This window comes from Sus scrofa, chromosome 3, assembly GCF_054392235.1.
Source record: "Sus scrofa isolate SSC_HxYL_T2T_F1_AM1 chromosome 3, Sscrofa_HxYL_maternal_Yorkshire_Landrace_v2.0, whole genome shotgun sequence".
Lineage (NCBI taxonomy): Eukaryota > Metazoa > Chordata > Mammalia > Artiodactyla > Suidae > Sus > Sus scrofa.
The window spans coordinates 30819074-30834304 of record NC_139385.1 but is presented as its reverse complement, the minus strand read 5'-3'; the positions used below and the strand labels follow the sequence as shown (position 1 = coordinate 30834304).

Below are 15231 nucleotides of genomic sequence, written 5' to 3'. Positions count from 1 at the left end.
TCTTCCAAGACTAAACCAAGATGAAATAGAAAAGATGAACAGACCAATCACAAGTGCTGAAATTTGGAGTTCCTGTCATGGCTCAGTGGTTAACGAACCTGACTAGTAACCATGAGGTTGTGGGTTCGATTCCCAGCCTGGTGTTGCCATGAGCTATGGTGTAGGTCACAGATGTGGCTTGGATCTGGTGTTGCTGTGGCTGTGGTGTAGGCCAGCAGCTGTAGCTCTGATTCAATCCTAGCCTAGGAACCTCCATATGCTGCAGGTGTGGCCCTAAAAAGACAAAAGACCAAAAAAAAAAAAAATACAAGTGCTGAAATTGAAAGTGTGATTAAAAAACTTTCAACAAACAAAAGTCCAGGACCAGATGGCTTCATAGGCAAATTCTATCAAAAATTTAGAGAAGCATTAACACCTATCCATCTGAAATGATTCCAAAAAGTTGCAGAGGAAGGCACACTCCCAAATTCACTCTACGAGGCCATCATCACTTTAATAGCAAAACCAAAGACACCACACACAAAAAAGAAAACTACAGGCCAATATCATTGATGAACAGAGATGCAAAAATCCTCAACAAAATACAAGCAAACTGAATCCAGCAATACATTAACAGGATTGTACACCATGACCAAGTGGGATTTATCCCAGAGATACAAGGATTGTTCAATATCTGCAAATCAATTAGTGTGATATACCACATTAACAAACTGAAGAATAAAAACCGTACGATCATCTCAAAAGATGCAGAAAAAGCTTTTGACAAAATTCAACGCACATTTCTGATAAAAACCCTCCAGAAAGTGGGCATAGTGGGAATCTACCTCAACATGATAAAGGCCATATATGACAAACCCACAGCTAACATAATTCTCAATGGTGAAAAGAAAGAATTCCCACCAAGATCAGGAACAAGACAAGGATGTCTTCTCTCACCCCTACTATTCAACATAGTTTTGGAAGTCCTAGCCATGTCAATCAGAGAAGAAAAAGAAATAAAAGGAATCCAAATTGGAAAGGAAGAACTAAAACTATCACTGTTTGCAGATGATATGATTCTATACCTAGAAAATCCTAAAGACACTACCAGAAAACTATTAGAGCTCATCAATGAATCTGGTAAAGTCACAGGATACAAAATTAACACACAGAAATCGACTGCATTTCTAAATACTAACAATGAAAGATCAGAAAGAGAAATTAGGGAAATGATCCCATTTACCATTGCATCAAAAAGAATAAAACACCTAGGAATAAACCTACCTAAAAAAACAAAAGACCTGTACTCTGAAAACTATAATACACTGATGAAAAGAATCAAAGAAGACACAAATAGATGGAAAAATATATCATGTGCTTGGATTGGAAGAATTAATATTGTCAAAATGGCTATACCACCCAAGGCCATCTACAGATTCAGTGCAATCCCTTTCAAATTACCAATGGCACTTTTCACAGAACTAGAACAGTTTGTTTGGAGGCACAAAAGACACAGAAAAGCCAAAGAAATTCTGAGAAAGAAAAATGGAGCTAGAAGAATCAGGCTCCTTGACTTCATACTGTACTACAAAGCCACAGTCATCAAAACTGTGTGGTACTGACACAAAAAACAGAAATATAGATAAATGGGACAGGATAGAAAGCCCAGAATTAAGCCCTAAAATCAACTAATCTGTGACAAAGGAGGCAAGAAAATAACAATGGAGGAAAGAGAGTCCCTTCAATAAGTGGTCCTGGAAAAACTGGACAGCTATATGTATAAGAATGAAATTAGAACACTTCCTAACACCGTACACAAAAATAAACTCAAAATGGATTAAAGACCTAAATATAAGACTGGATACTATAAAACTTATGGAGGAAAATATAGGCTTAACACTCTCTGACATAAACTATAGCAATATCTTCTCAGATCCACCTCATAGAGTAATGATGATGAAAACAAAAATTAAAAAAATGAGACCTAATTAAACTTAAGTTTTTGCACAGCAAAGGAAAAATTAAACAAAATGAAAAGACAATCCACAGAATATGAGAAAATATTTGCAAATGAAGTGACTGACAAGGGATTAATGTCTGAAATATATAAACACCTCCTGCAGCTTAATAACAAACAACAACAAAAAACAAAAAACCCACAAACAACCCCATTAAAAAAATGGGCAGAAGATCTAAACAGACAGTTCTCCGAAGAAGACATACAGATGGACAAAAAACACATGAAAAGATGTTCAACATCACTGATTATTAGAGAAATGCAAATCAAAACTACAGATGGACAAAAAACACATGAAAAGATGTTCAACATCACTGATTATTAGAGAAATGCAAATCAAAACTACTATGATGTCTCGCCTTACCCCAACCAGAATGGCCATCATCAAAAAGTCTATAAGCAATAAATGTTGGAGAGGGTGTGGAGAAAAGGGAACCCTCTGACACTGTTGGTAGGATGTAAATTGGTGCAACCACTGTGGAAAACAGTATGGAGATTCTTCAAAAACTAAAAACAAAATTACCATTTGATCCAGCAATCCATGACTCGAAAAGATACAGGTACCCCAATGTTCACTGCACCACTATATAAAATAGCCAAGACATGGAAGCAACCTAAATGTCCACTGACAGAGGAATGGATAAAGAAGATGAGATACATATACACAATGGAATATTACTCAGCCATAAAAAGCAATGAAATAATGACATTTGTAGCAACATGGATGGACTTAGAAATTATCATGCCGAGTGAGGTTAGACAGTGAGACACAAACATTACATGCTATCACTTCAATGTGGAATCTAAAAGAAAAATACAATGAACTTATTTGCATAACAGAAATTGAAAACTTATGGTTACCAAAGGAGAAAGGTTGGTGTGGGAAAGAATTGGCTAGGGGTTTCGGATGGAAATGTTCTAAAATTAGGTTGTGATGATGGTTGTACAATTATACATATAATAAAGTTTAAAAAATCAAGTTGGAAGGAAAAATATATGAAGCAAATATTAGCAGACATAGGGGAGAAATTGACAAAAAAACAATAATAGCAGGAGACTTTAATAACACCCTACTCACATCACTAGACAGATCATTCAGACAGAAAACCAGTAAGCAAATAGTGGTCTTAAATAACACATTAGACCCACTGGAATTAATAGATATTTATAGGATATTCCATCCCCAAATAGCAGAATACATATTATCTTCTAGTGCACATGGAATAGTTCTTTAGGATTTGTCACATGCTAGCTCATAAAAAAGTCTCAAGAAATTTAAGAGGGTAGAAATTATATCAAGGATTCTTTTCTGACCACAATGTTATGAAACTAGAGGTCAATTATAGGAAGAAAAAATGGTAAAAACACAGACATGTGCAGACTAAACAACATACTACTAAAAAAACAATGAGTCAATAAAGAAATCAAAGAAGAAAGCAGAAAACATCTTGAGACAAATGAAAAGAGAAACTCAACTTTTTAAAATCTATGGGACGCAGCAAAAGCAGCTTTAAGAGAGCAGTTTATAGTGATACAGGCCTACCTCAAGACACAAGAAAAATTTAAAAAAAAACAATCTAACCTCCCAACTGAAGAAATTAGAAAAATAACTAAGCCCAAAGTCAACAGAAGGAAGGAAATAATAGAGACCAGAGAAAAAATAAATAAAAAAGTTAAAAAAGTAGAAAAGATCAATGAAACTAACAGCTATTTTTCCTTTTTGAAAAGATAAAACAAAAATGATAAGCCTTTATCCAGGCTCACCACACAAAAAAAGACAAAAGTAAAATAGGAAGTTAAGGAAGAAAAATCACAATAGATATCACAGAAATACAAACCATTGTAAAATAATATTATGAACAATTATATGCCAACAAATTGGACAACCTAGAAGAAATAGATAAATTCCTAGAAATATACAACCATTCAAGACTTAATCAGGAATAATAGACAATGTGAATAGACTGATCGCTAGTAGTAAAATTGAATTGGTAATCAATCTAAAAGCTCCCAGCAAACAAGAGTGCAGGACAGGATGGCTTCACAAGGGGAATTCTACCCAATATATAAAGTACAGATAATATGTATCCTTCTCAAACTATTCCAAAAAACTGAAGAGGATGGAGCACTCCTAAGTTCATACCATGAGGTCACCTGATACCAAACCCAGATAAAGATGCTACAAAAAAAGAAATTTACAGGCCAGTAATTCTGATGAATATAGATGTAAAAAATTCTCAACAAAACATTAGCAAACTGGGAGTTCCCACTGTGGCTCAGCAGGTTAAGAACCGATTATACTGTCAGTGAGGATGTAGGTTCAATAATTGGCCTCACTCAGTGGGTTAAGGATCCAGCATAGCTGCAACGTGTGGCATAGGCTGCAGCTGCAGCTCTGATTCAACCCCTAGCCCAGGAAATTCCGTATGCTGCAGGTATGGCTGTGAGAAGAAAAAAAAAAGAAAAAGAAAAGTTAGCAAACTGAATTTAATCATATATAAATGGTCATACACCATGATCAAGTGGGATTTACTCCACGGATGCAAGGATGTTCCAATAGCCACAAATCAATCAATGTGATACACACATCTACCAAAGGAAAGATAAAAAACACATGATCATCTCAGTAGATGCAGAAAAAGCATTTTACAAAGTTCAACATTTATTCATGATAAAAACTGTTATTAAAATTGGTATACAGGGAATGAATATATCTGAACATAATTAAGGACGTTCATAAGACATCCACAGGAGTTCCCGTCATGGCGCAGTGGTTAACGAATCCGACTAGGAACCATGAGGTTGTGGGTGTGGTCCCTGCCCTTGCTCAGTGGGTTAAGGATCCGGCGTTGCCGTGAGCTGTGGTGTAGGTCGCAGACGCGGCTCGGAGCCAGCATTGCTGTGGCTCTGGTGTAGGCTGGTGGCTGCAGCTCCAATTCGACCCCTAGCCTGGGAACCTCCATATGCCGCAGGAGCGGCCCAAGAAATAGCAAAAAGATGAAAAAAAAAAAAAATAAGGCATCCACAGCTAACATCATATTCAATGGTGAAAATCTCAGGAAAAAGTTCAGGTTGCTCACTCTGGTCACTATATTTAACATAGTATTGGAAGTCCTAGCCACAGCAATCGGACAAAGAAAAGAAATAAAAGGCAGCCAAAATGGAAGGAAAGAAGGAATACTGTCGCTATTTGCCGATGACATGATAATATGTTTAAAAACCCTAAAGTCTCCACGAAAAAGTATTAGAACTGATAAATGAATTCAATAATGTTGTAGAATACAAGATTAATATACAGAATTCTGTTGTTTTTCTATATATTAATAATGAAGGAGAAAGCAAGAAAACAATTGCATTTAAATTTCATGAAAAAATAATTTAAAAAATGTAAGAATAAACTTAACCAAGGAGATGAAAGTCTATACTCTGAAAAACTATAAAACGTGGTAAAGGAATTTAAAGACCACACCAAAAAAAAAAAAAAAAAAAAAAAGGAAATATATATCCCATGTTCATGGATTAGAAGAATTAATATATTGTGCTGGAGGGGGTTACCGCTGCCGCTGGGGTCTGGCTTCCTCTCTGGTCTCAGCCCTTTCATCACACAGATGCTCTCCATGACCAGTTTGACAGGACCTGGTGGGTTCTGCATTGATTTCACCAGGGAGATGTCTGCTGGGTTCAGGGTGTCCAGTGCAGCGAGTGCAGCCTCCAGCGCTGGCATCGCCTCTGCCAGGTCCCCTTCACATTCATCCTGCAAGCAGCACGGGGATAGAAAGGTTAAGTGCCTGGCTCCCAGAACACTGGGCTTCATAAAACAAGTTCTGCTCCTGGAGGAAGCAGTAGAAATGATAAGAGGTGCTTCCCTGCCCAGGGTTCCTCCAGGACATGCCCCTCCTGGAGGTCTGCGTGGCAAGGGTGGCTCTGATGACTGACAAGCAGCAGGGAGGCAGGCATGGCATTTTTGAGCTGTGGTTTGGATGCCTTGGACATTTGAGAATTTACCTGGTTTGTGATCTTAAAGAAGTCAAGCTTTTGCTTTTTAACAAATTCCAGAGATATATGCAGTGCATGACATCATACTCATTGATCAAGGATTGGTTTAGAGATGAAGTAAAGAATGAGGTAAAGAACTACTGGAGTTCCTGTTGTGATTCAGTGGTTAATGAACCCGACTAGTATCCATGAGGATGCAGGTTTGACCCCTGGCCTCGCTCAGTGGGTTAAGGATCCGGCATTGCTATGAGCTGTGGTGTAGGCTGCAGATGTGGCTTGGATCCTGTGTTGCTGTGGCTGTGATGTAGGCTGGCAGCTACAGCTCCAATTTGACCCCTAGCCTGGGAACCTCCATATGCTGTGAGGACAGCCCTCAATAGACAACAGACAAAAGACAAAAGACAAAAAAAAAAAAAAAAAAAAAAAGAATGAGGCCTATGGTTGAGTGACAGATGGGAAGGGAGTTGGGTCAAGTTTGGGGAAGAATAAGGCATGAGGGCTGGGAGAAGTTCAGAGACAGGGTGAAGGTCTGGTATGTACTGTAGTTCGGAGATGGGGTAGGGGTAGAGTTGGGAAAGGGTGAAGTTTGGGGACAGGCTGTAGTTTAAGGGTGAGAAATGGGGATAGAGAGTAGAGCTGGGTAGTGACCTCCGGGAAAAGGAGACAGTTTAAATTTTGTATATTTTGTATATTTGTTTTCAAAACAAAACCAATACAATGGAATATTACTCCACCATAAAAAGAAATGAAATACTGGTTCATGCAACAACACAGATAAAGCCTGAGAGCACTATGCTAAGTTAAAGCGCCAGACAGACACAAAATACCGCCTTCTATATGATTCCATTCACATGAAATGTGCATTAAAGGGAAATCCATAGAGGCAGAAAGTAGATTAGTGGTTGCCAGGGGCTGGGGAGAGTGAGGAATGGCTAGTGACTGCTAATGGGTAGAGGTTTCTTTTTGGGTGATGAAAATGTTCTAGAACTAGGTATGGTAATGTTGTAAAACTTTACGAATCTACTAAAAAACTGAATATCACTATTTAAAAAGTGAATACTGGGGGAGGGGGATGGATGGGGAACTTGGGGTTAATAGATGCAGACTATTGCCTTTAGAATGGATAAGCAATGAGGTCCTTCTGTGCAGCACTGGGAACTATGTCTAGTCACTTATGACGGAGCCTGATAATGTGAGAAAAAAGCATGTATATATGTGTGTGTGACTGGGTCACCATGTTGTTCACTAGAAAATTGACAGAACACTGTAAACCAGGTATAATGAAAAAAATAAAAATCAGTATTTAAAAAAATAAAAAAGTGATTATTAATGGTATGTGAATTATATCTCAATTTTTTATTAAAAAGAAGAAATGATTTACAACGTTGTGCCAATTTATATAACTCGATTTTTGTTTTTAAAAGAAAGCTTACCGTTATAAGATTTTAGAACTGGAAGGGACTTTATAGGTTACAGTTGGCCCTCTGTATCTGGATTTGGAACCCCAGATACAGAGGGCTGACCGTAGGGTTGAATATCCATGGATTTTGTTACCTGCCAGGGGTTGGGGAGTCCTGGGCCCAATCCCCTGCAAATACCAAGGAACAGACTATGTAGCACCATATGTAGTACAGTGGAAATCCTTCTCCTTCAACAACAAAGCAAGGTCTCAGGAGGTAAGTTGAGTTAGCCAAGGTCACAAAGCTAGTTAGTCACTGAGCCAAGCTCTAACCTTGGAACCATGGCTCCCTACTCATGACTTTTATGTTAGTTTCCCAGTCCAGGGGATGGTCACACAGCCAGGACTAAAGTGAAACTTCACAAGAGAATGTCAAAAGCAGCATGTATTTATGAATGTAAGTCTATGTTCTACACATTTATTGTGATAAGTAAACAAAACAAAGGAAGTTCTACTTTCTTACATATGTGTGTGTGTACATGTGCTTATGTACAAGCATGTGTATATCATGGAGCCTTTTAGGTTTTTTTTCTATCTTCCCTTTTTAGGGTCGCACCCGCAGCACTTGGAGGTTCCCGGGCTAGGGGTCCAGTAGGAGCTACAGGTACCGGCCTACACCACAGCCATAGTAACACAGGATCCAAGCAACATTTGCAACCTACACCACAACTCACGGCAACGCCAGATCCTTAACCCACTGACCGAGGCCAGGGATTGAACTCGCAACCTCATGGTTCCTAGTTGGATTCATTTCCACTGTGCCAGAACAGGGACTCCTCTTTCAGGTTTTCTACTTTTCCTAGAAACTTACAGCAATGTTTTATTTGGCTTCATTATATTAAAACAACTCCCCTCCCCTGCAAAAAAATGAGCCACACCGCACATCCTCAGTATCAAAGTGGAATGTCCTGCTTCGGATAGTAAGAATAGCTCAGACTCACAGGCAGCCCAGTTTGCCCCTTCCTCAGTCCTAGGGTATGTGCCAGAGTGTAAGGCAAGGGGGAAGCACGGGGGCTGCCCCCTGCTGCTTCTCATGACCAGCTGAAGAAAGGGTTTGGTGGCAGGAGACCACAGGTGTTGGCTCGAGTAAAGCTCTGGATTCTCGGCAGGTTTCAGCCATCCCAGGTGCTCGTGGTGTCCTAGTACTGATAGTTCTGTGTCACTTTCTCATAATGTTCCAGAAGACGAGTGGCCCACATTCACATTATGCTTCTCACTGGCTCTACTTCTTTCCTAATGCATAAGACCTGGGTTCCAGCAAGCCTGTTTGTCAAGTGACTCAGAATGGCTCTAATTGTAACATCATCTTTAAGAGTAATTCTCAACCTGACTCTGCATCCGAGTCACTGAGGAGCATGTAGGGTGCCCTCTTTACCAGGCTCCACACCCAGAGATTCTGCTTCAGGTAGTCTGGGTGGGGTCTGGGCATCTGCAATTTTATTTTATTTTATTTTTTAATTTTTGCTTTTTAGGGCTGCACCCACGGCATACGGAGGTTCCCAGGCTAGGGGTCGAATTGGAGCTACAGCTGCTGGCCTACACCACAGCCACAGCAACTCGGGATCCTTAACCCAATGAGCAAGGCCAGGAATTGAACCCGCAACCTCATGGATACTAGTCAGTGTTGTTAACCGCTGAGCCACGAAGGGAACTTCCTACTTTATTTTATTTTATTTGTTTTATTTTTGTCTTTTTAGGGCCACACCCTCAGCATATGGAGGTTCCTAGGTTTGGGGTTGAACTGGAGCTGTAGCTGCCGGCCTACGCCACAGCCACAGCAATGTCAGATCTTAGCTGCATCTCTGACCTACTCCACAGCTCACGGTAATGCCAGATCCTTAACTCATTGAACAAGGTCAGGGATCGAACCTGCATCCTCTTGGATGCTAGTCAGATTCATTTCTGCTGAGCCAGAACGGGAACTCCAGGCATTTGCAATTTTAAAACTCCAAAGGTGATTCTGACACACAGCTCTGCTGAGAAACTCCAGAAAACACTCCGAAAACACTGGAAACAGGGCAGAAAGGAACAGACATCAAGGTCCAGTAGGGGAATGGTGACTGGATGGCTGAAGTGCCTACTCAATATGGTCATTAAAATGATTATATGACACTTTGGAAAAACATCTGCGATAGGCTATGAAGGAAATTAAAAAGCATGAAGCAAATCACAATTATGCTATGATTGCAAAACAAAACTAGCCAAGTGTACAGGCAGGAACTAGAAAAAAACTTGGAAAATTGGAAATGTGTTAAAGTTGAGCCGTTAAAAATTCTTTCATATATGTTATTACTGCTATATCATTGGTTTCTAAAATAAAAAATATTGTAATTTTTCATTATTTTTTTTTTTTTGTCTTTTTTTTTTTGCTATTTCTTGGGCCGCTCCCGCGGCATATGGAAGTTCCTAGGCTAGGGGTCGAATCGGAGCTGTAGCCACCAGCCTACGCCAGAGCCACAGCAACGCGGGATCCGAGCCGCGTCTGCAATCTACACCACAGCTCATGGCAACGCCAGATCGTTAACCCACTGAGCAAGGGCAGGGACTGAACCTGCAACCTCATGGTTCCTAGTTGGATTCGCTAACCACTGTGCCACGACGGGAACTCCTTTTTTTGTCTTTTTAGGGCTGCGCCTGCAGCATATGTAGGTTCCCAGGCTAGGAGCAGAAGCAAGAGCTGTAGCTGGCGACCTTGGCCACAGCCACAGCAACATGGGATCCAAGCCACGTCTGTGACCTACAGCACAGCTCATGGCAATGCTGTATCCTTAACCCACTGAGCGAGGCCAGGGATCAAATCTGCATCCTCATGGATGCTAGTCAGATTCATTTCCACTGAACCACGAATGGGAAATCCAATAAAAAATACTATAATTAAAAATGACCCCTGTGGCTTAGCAGTGCACAGAGCAGTGGGGCTGTCTGGGCATGTGAAGCACAGTGCTTGCTGATGAAATGTAATCAGCTCTGCTGTACTTCTGGCATCAACTATTATCTTCATGCGGGGGTGGGGGTGGGGTGGGGGGGGGAGAAATGTTCCATTAGCTTAAAAAGAATCGATGATTTAAGCAAACCATTTTTCTTGTGAAGCAAGTATTTGGGGACTGACTCTTTTCCAGTCTCCTAGCATGAACCCCGCCCCACTGCAGAGCCTCTGCACCGCCGCAGGCACCACACTGGGTGCTCTCCCATGTTCTTTTATTTCTAGGGATGAGAAAAAATCAGGAGTCCTAATGTGGAGAAGGACTGCAGCCCTGAGAGGTTCAGGAGGGGTTTCTGGGACTCGCAAAAGCTTCCGGGAAACTTAGAGCAAGCACAGGTTTTTCTCCTCCTGACTCACCTCTAGGATGACACTCCCAGCACTTGGGGATGGGATGGCAGAGTATTAGACCTCACCCTTCACAACCGAAAAACCCAAGATGGTAATTTATTGCCCAGGAACGGGCGTGGCGGGTCATTTCCTTGTAAACCTGATGTTACCTCCCGCCTCCCTCCTGCTTCAGCAAGACATTGTTTCCCCTGACACTGTAGGGCAGAGTCCTGTGCGTGAGGGCACCCACATGGGGCGAGAGACTGGCCTTTATAAAACAGGCAAGTCTGCTTGGTACAGGGTAAAGTACGATGGTTTTGGAGAATAGCTAACATGGGCTACTAAGCTCTGATTGTGGGATGGACACCTGCCATATGCTTTACGTGGTTTTTTTGGTTTGTTTGTTTTTTGTCTTTTAGGGCTGCACCTTCGGCATATGGAGGTTCCAATTGGAGCTGTAACCAATGGCCTACACCACAGCCACAGCAATGCAGGATCCTTAACCCACTGAGCGAGGCCAGGGATTGAACCTGCAACCTCATGGTTCCTAGTCGGATTCGTTTCCACTGCACCACAAAGTGAACTCCTACATGTTTTTTTCCTAAGGTGAGGACACCGAGGTTGGGAAGGGACAGGACAGGGTACATGTTGAGCCCTGATGTGCCTGATCCTAGAATGGAAGAGTTGCAAATTTATATGCCTCTAGGGGCCAGGCCAGTGATATGAATGTGGCAAGTGGGCTGGCTGGGCCTTTGGTGACCTTGAACATATGAGGGGCAGCATCTATTTAAGGTTGCCAATGGAGGTAACCCAGGAATGCAGGTCCAATGTTGCCCTAAAGCTGAACTTTTTTTCTAAGAAAAACGGAAAATTTTGACTTTTTACTTGAAATCTTTTGATTTTTTTTTAAAAGTTGATAACTCTTTCAAATTTTAAAAAATACTGTCTGTGTTACAGTGTGTGAACACTGCCCAGCTGTTAGTTTTTGCAGCTTTTGGAACAATGGTCAAATGCAAGGGCTTGGGAATCAGAGGGCTCTAGATATGATCCTGATCCAGTCACGCTGTTGCTGCGTGACCCTGGACAAGTCATTTAAGTCCTCGTACCATGATTTTCTCAGCTGTAAACTGGGAAGGATACCATTTGCCTTGCAGGGCTGATAGGATGATAAAAGTTAATGTAAATCAGGTAGAGGAGAAGGCAACCTCCCTGAGAGAAGAACGTTTGTCTGATTCACTTCTATTTCCACGGCCCAGAAAAGTGCCAGCACAAAGTAAGTGTTCAATAAATAGTTGTTACATAAGGGAGTTCCAAAGACACCATAATAGTGCTGAGAAGTAGCAGCTTTTATTATCATCGTGTCATAGATGGCAAATCACCTGCTACTCGTGTGCCTGGTGGTCACTGTCCTTTATGGTTTTTTATGGTTCCACCGGCCTCCTGCTCACACCTCTAGGACTTCGAGTAGCAAGTCCCTCTTATCCCAGGGCATTCCCTAAGGGACAACTGATACCGGGGACTAGACCCAAGGGGATCAAGAAAGGTCAGGCCTCAAGGCTTGGTGGAGAATAGCCAGTCTGGAAGGCCCATTCTTTAAACAAAAAGTGCCCCGTGACCTAGAAGTGAGACACGAGCTACTGTTTGTTCAAGCTCTTCTTGCTAGGAGGATCAAAGGAATTTTCTAACCAGGTGGGAACAGAGGGACAAGTATCTTAAGCTAAGTGCCTCGAGCCCTGGATTCCAATCCTACGAACAAGCCGTGCCGCTCTGGAAAGTCCTTTTACCATGGAACCTCGGGGGTGTTGACTTCCAGATGTTGTTGGCTCTCATTAGTAAGTCTAAAGTCAGTGTAATACTTCAACAGACCTGGGTACTTGAAAGCGCTTGGAGAAATATCACATGAATGCACATCATGTGAATGTTAATCAGGTTTTCTTTTAAGATCTGAATACAACCCTTCCCAGGACTGTTCCTCTTTGGTACAAGAATTATCGTCAAATGGGGTCCTCTAGGTTCAACATTCTGTTTTTTAATTTTTTTTTTTTTTAATGGCTGCACCATGGCATTTGGAAGTTCCTGGGCCAGGAACTGAATCCAAGCTGCAGCTGTGACTTATGCTGCAGCTGCAGCAACACCAGACCCTTTAACCCACTGTGCCAGACTGTGGATGGATCTCATACCTCCGAAGCAACCTGAGCTGCTGTGGTCAGATTCCTAACCCACTGCGCTACAGTGGGAACTCCAACATTCCTTTATTTGACAGATATTTATTCCACACCTGGGATATGCCAGCCACATTTGAGGAAGAACATGAGGGAAGTGGAGGGGATGGCCAGAGGGACCAGCCAGTCCAAGGGCCCTGGGGTGGGACCATGCTTTGCGTGTGTTTGGGGAATAGCGAGGAGGTCAGGGTGGCCAGAGCAGTCAATGAGGGGAAAGTGACAAGAGATAAGGTTAGACCATGTTGGAGCTTGTAGGCCTCCACCCTATGTGAGATGGAGAGTAGTTGTAAAACAATAATGCTTCCTGGAGAGGGCCAGGTGTCATTTACTAGCGATGTGATGCTGGGAAAGCAAGCTTTCAAGCCTCACTTTTAACATCTGCACAATGGGTATGACCACGCACATTCTGTGGGACTCTGGTAGGCTCTAGTGGGATAACAGATGAATCCAGAAAATGCTGGGTTCCGAGTTTCCATTGTGGCTCAGCGGAAACGAATCTGACTAGCATCCATATGAGGATGTAGGTTCAATCCCTGGCCTCACTCACTGGGTTAAGGATCCGGGGTTGCCAGGAGCTGTGGTGTAGGTCACAGACGTGGCTCAGATCTGGCATTGCTGTGGCTGTGGTGTAGGCCGGCAGCTGCAGCTCCAAATGGACCCCTAGCCTGGGAACCTCCGTATGTCACATATATGGCCCTAAAAAGCAAAAAGAAAGACAGACAGAAAGAAAAGGCTGGGTTCCTCCCAGTAATGCATACCTTGATTCCTTGAGCAATGGCGGCAGCAGCATTGGCTTCTTTTTCATCTGCCTGCACCAGAAATTTCTTGGCATCAGCTTTTCTCGTCTCCTCCTCAATTTTCACCATCATCTTATCAGTCTCCTCGGAGGTCTGGATAAGTTGGGGTTGGAGGGCAGTCAGTTCTATTTGCATGACTGCCACCTAGCAAGGAGAGAGGGTGGAAGGGGGGCAGGGTCAGTTTGGTCAAAGCCAAAAATGGCACAGCTGGTCAAAGTTGAAACAATTCTCTAACCTATGATAGATACATGCAGAAAATACTATTTTATTTTATTTTTTTTTTCTTTTTAGGGCCATGCCTCTGGCATATGGAGATTTCCAAGTTAGGGGTTGAATTGGAGCTGTAGTCGCCAGCCTACGCCACAGCCACAGCCACAGTAATGCAGGATTCAAGCCATGTCTGCAACCTACACCACAGCTCACAGCAACGCCGGAATCTTAATCCACTGAGCGAGGCCGGGGATTGAACTGGCGTCCTCATGGATGCTAGTCAGATTCGTTTCCACCGAGCCACGACAGGAACTCCTAAAATACTAATGATTTTAATGGTACTGGGTACATATTTGTTGGCTGGAGTTTCTCTCTTTATCTTTCAGTACTTAATTACTGAGTTCATATTATGTGCTGTAGTTAGAACACATACAGTGCCCCTCTGTAGGACCACTAGACATATGACGGTAAACTTATCATTTTAAATACAGATACAGCTTAAAAGATATTCCTCCTGCATCGAGCCTACACTCTCATGTTAGGGGCAAGACAGAACAAAAGTAAGTCAGGGGAAGAAAAAAACACCTTCCTTTTTTTTTTCTTTTTTTCTTTTTTTTTTTTTAAGGTTATGAAGGAAACATACATGGCTGAGCTAGCTGGGAAAGAAGGAACTTCCAAGGCTATTTTTCCCAACAGTCTGATGCTCTCTAAAACATTCTAGCCAAGTAGTTTTCTGGCCACTGTTTGAACACTTCTAATGATGGGGAGCTCACTACCTCTCAGGGGAGTTGGATCGTTTTTAGACAACTAAGCACATTAGATTTTCCTGATAAAGAGCTGGAATTTACCCCTGCATGTAGTATTTCATCCACCGGGTCTGATTCTGCCTTCTAAGGGAGCTCAGATACTTATTTGAAGTTTCATGACTTCGAAATCATTGGTCTCCAGAAAGCCCACAAGTGAGAAGCCTCACAGCATGCTGTCCTGATTAGGAACACAGGCTCTCGAGTCATGCATGTCTAAGTTTTGGTTTGGCTGGACCTCTTGTGCCAGCTACTCATGAGGCTGTGTGACTGTGGGCCAGTTGCCTGGCCTCTCTGGGTCTTTTGTGTATAATGTGATGATAACTGTACTTTCCTCATACACCAGGCACATGCTTGAGGAATGTTAAATGGGCACTGTCATTCCCTTTACTGGTCTAGACTGTCTCAGATCATTTTGCTGTTCCTCAGACCACACAG

General features: G+C 42.1%; 1 protein-coding gene across 2 annotated transcripts in view; it reads right to left on the bottom strand.

The window, feature by feature from the left end:
• Positions 1 to 15231, bottom strand: part of DNAH3 (dynein axonemal heavy chain 3) — a 215527-nt gene that overhangs the window by 38057 nt on the left and 162239 nt on the right. For both annotated transcript variants that reach the window (XM_021086503.2, XM_085017379.1), the window contains 2 exons: positions 13742 to 13924; positions 5552 to 5750 (listed from right to left, as the gene is read on the bottom strand). In XM_021086503.2, the coding sequence (XP_020942162.2) occupies positions 5552 to 5750; positions 13742 to 13924 (382 nt within the window). The remainder of the gene's footprint in view (positions 1 to 5551; positions 5751 to 13741; positions 13925 to 15231) is intronic.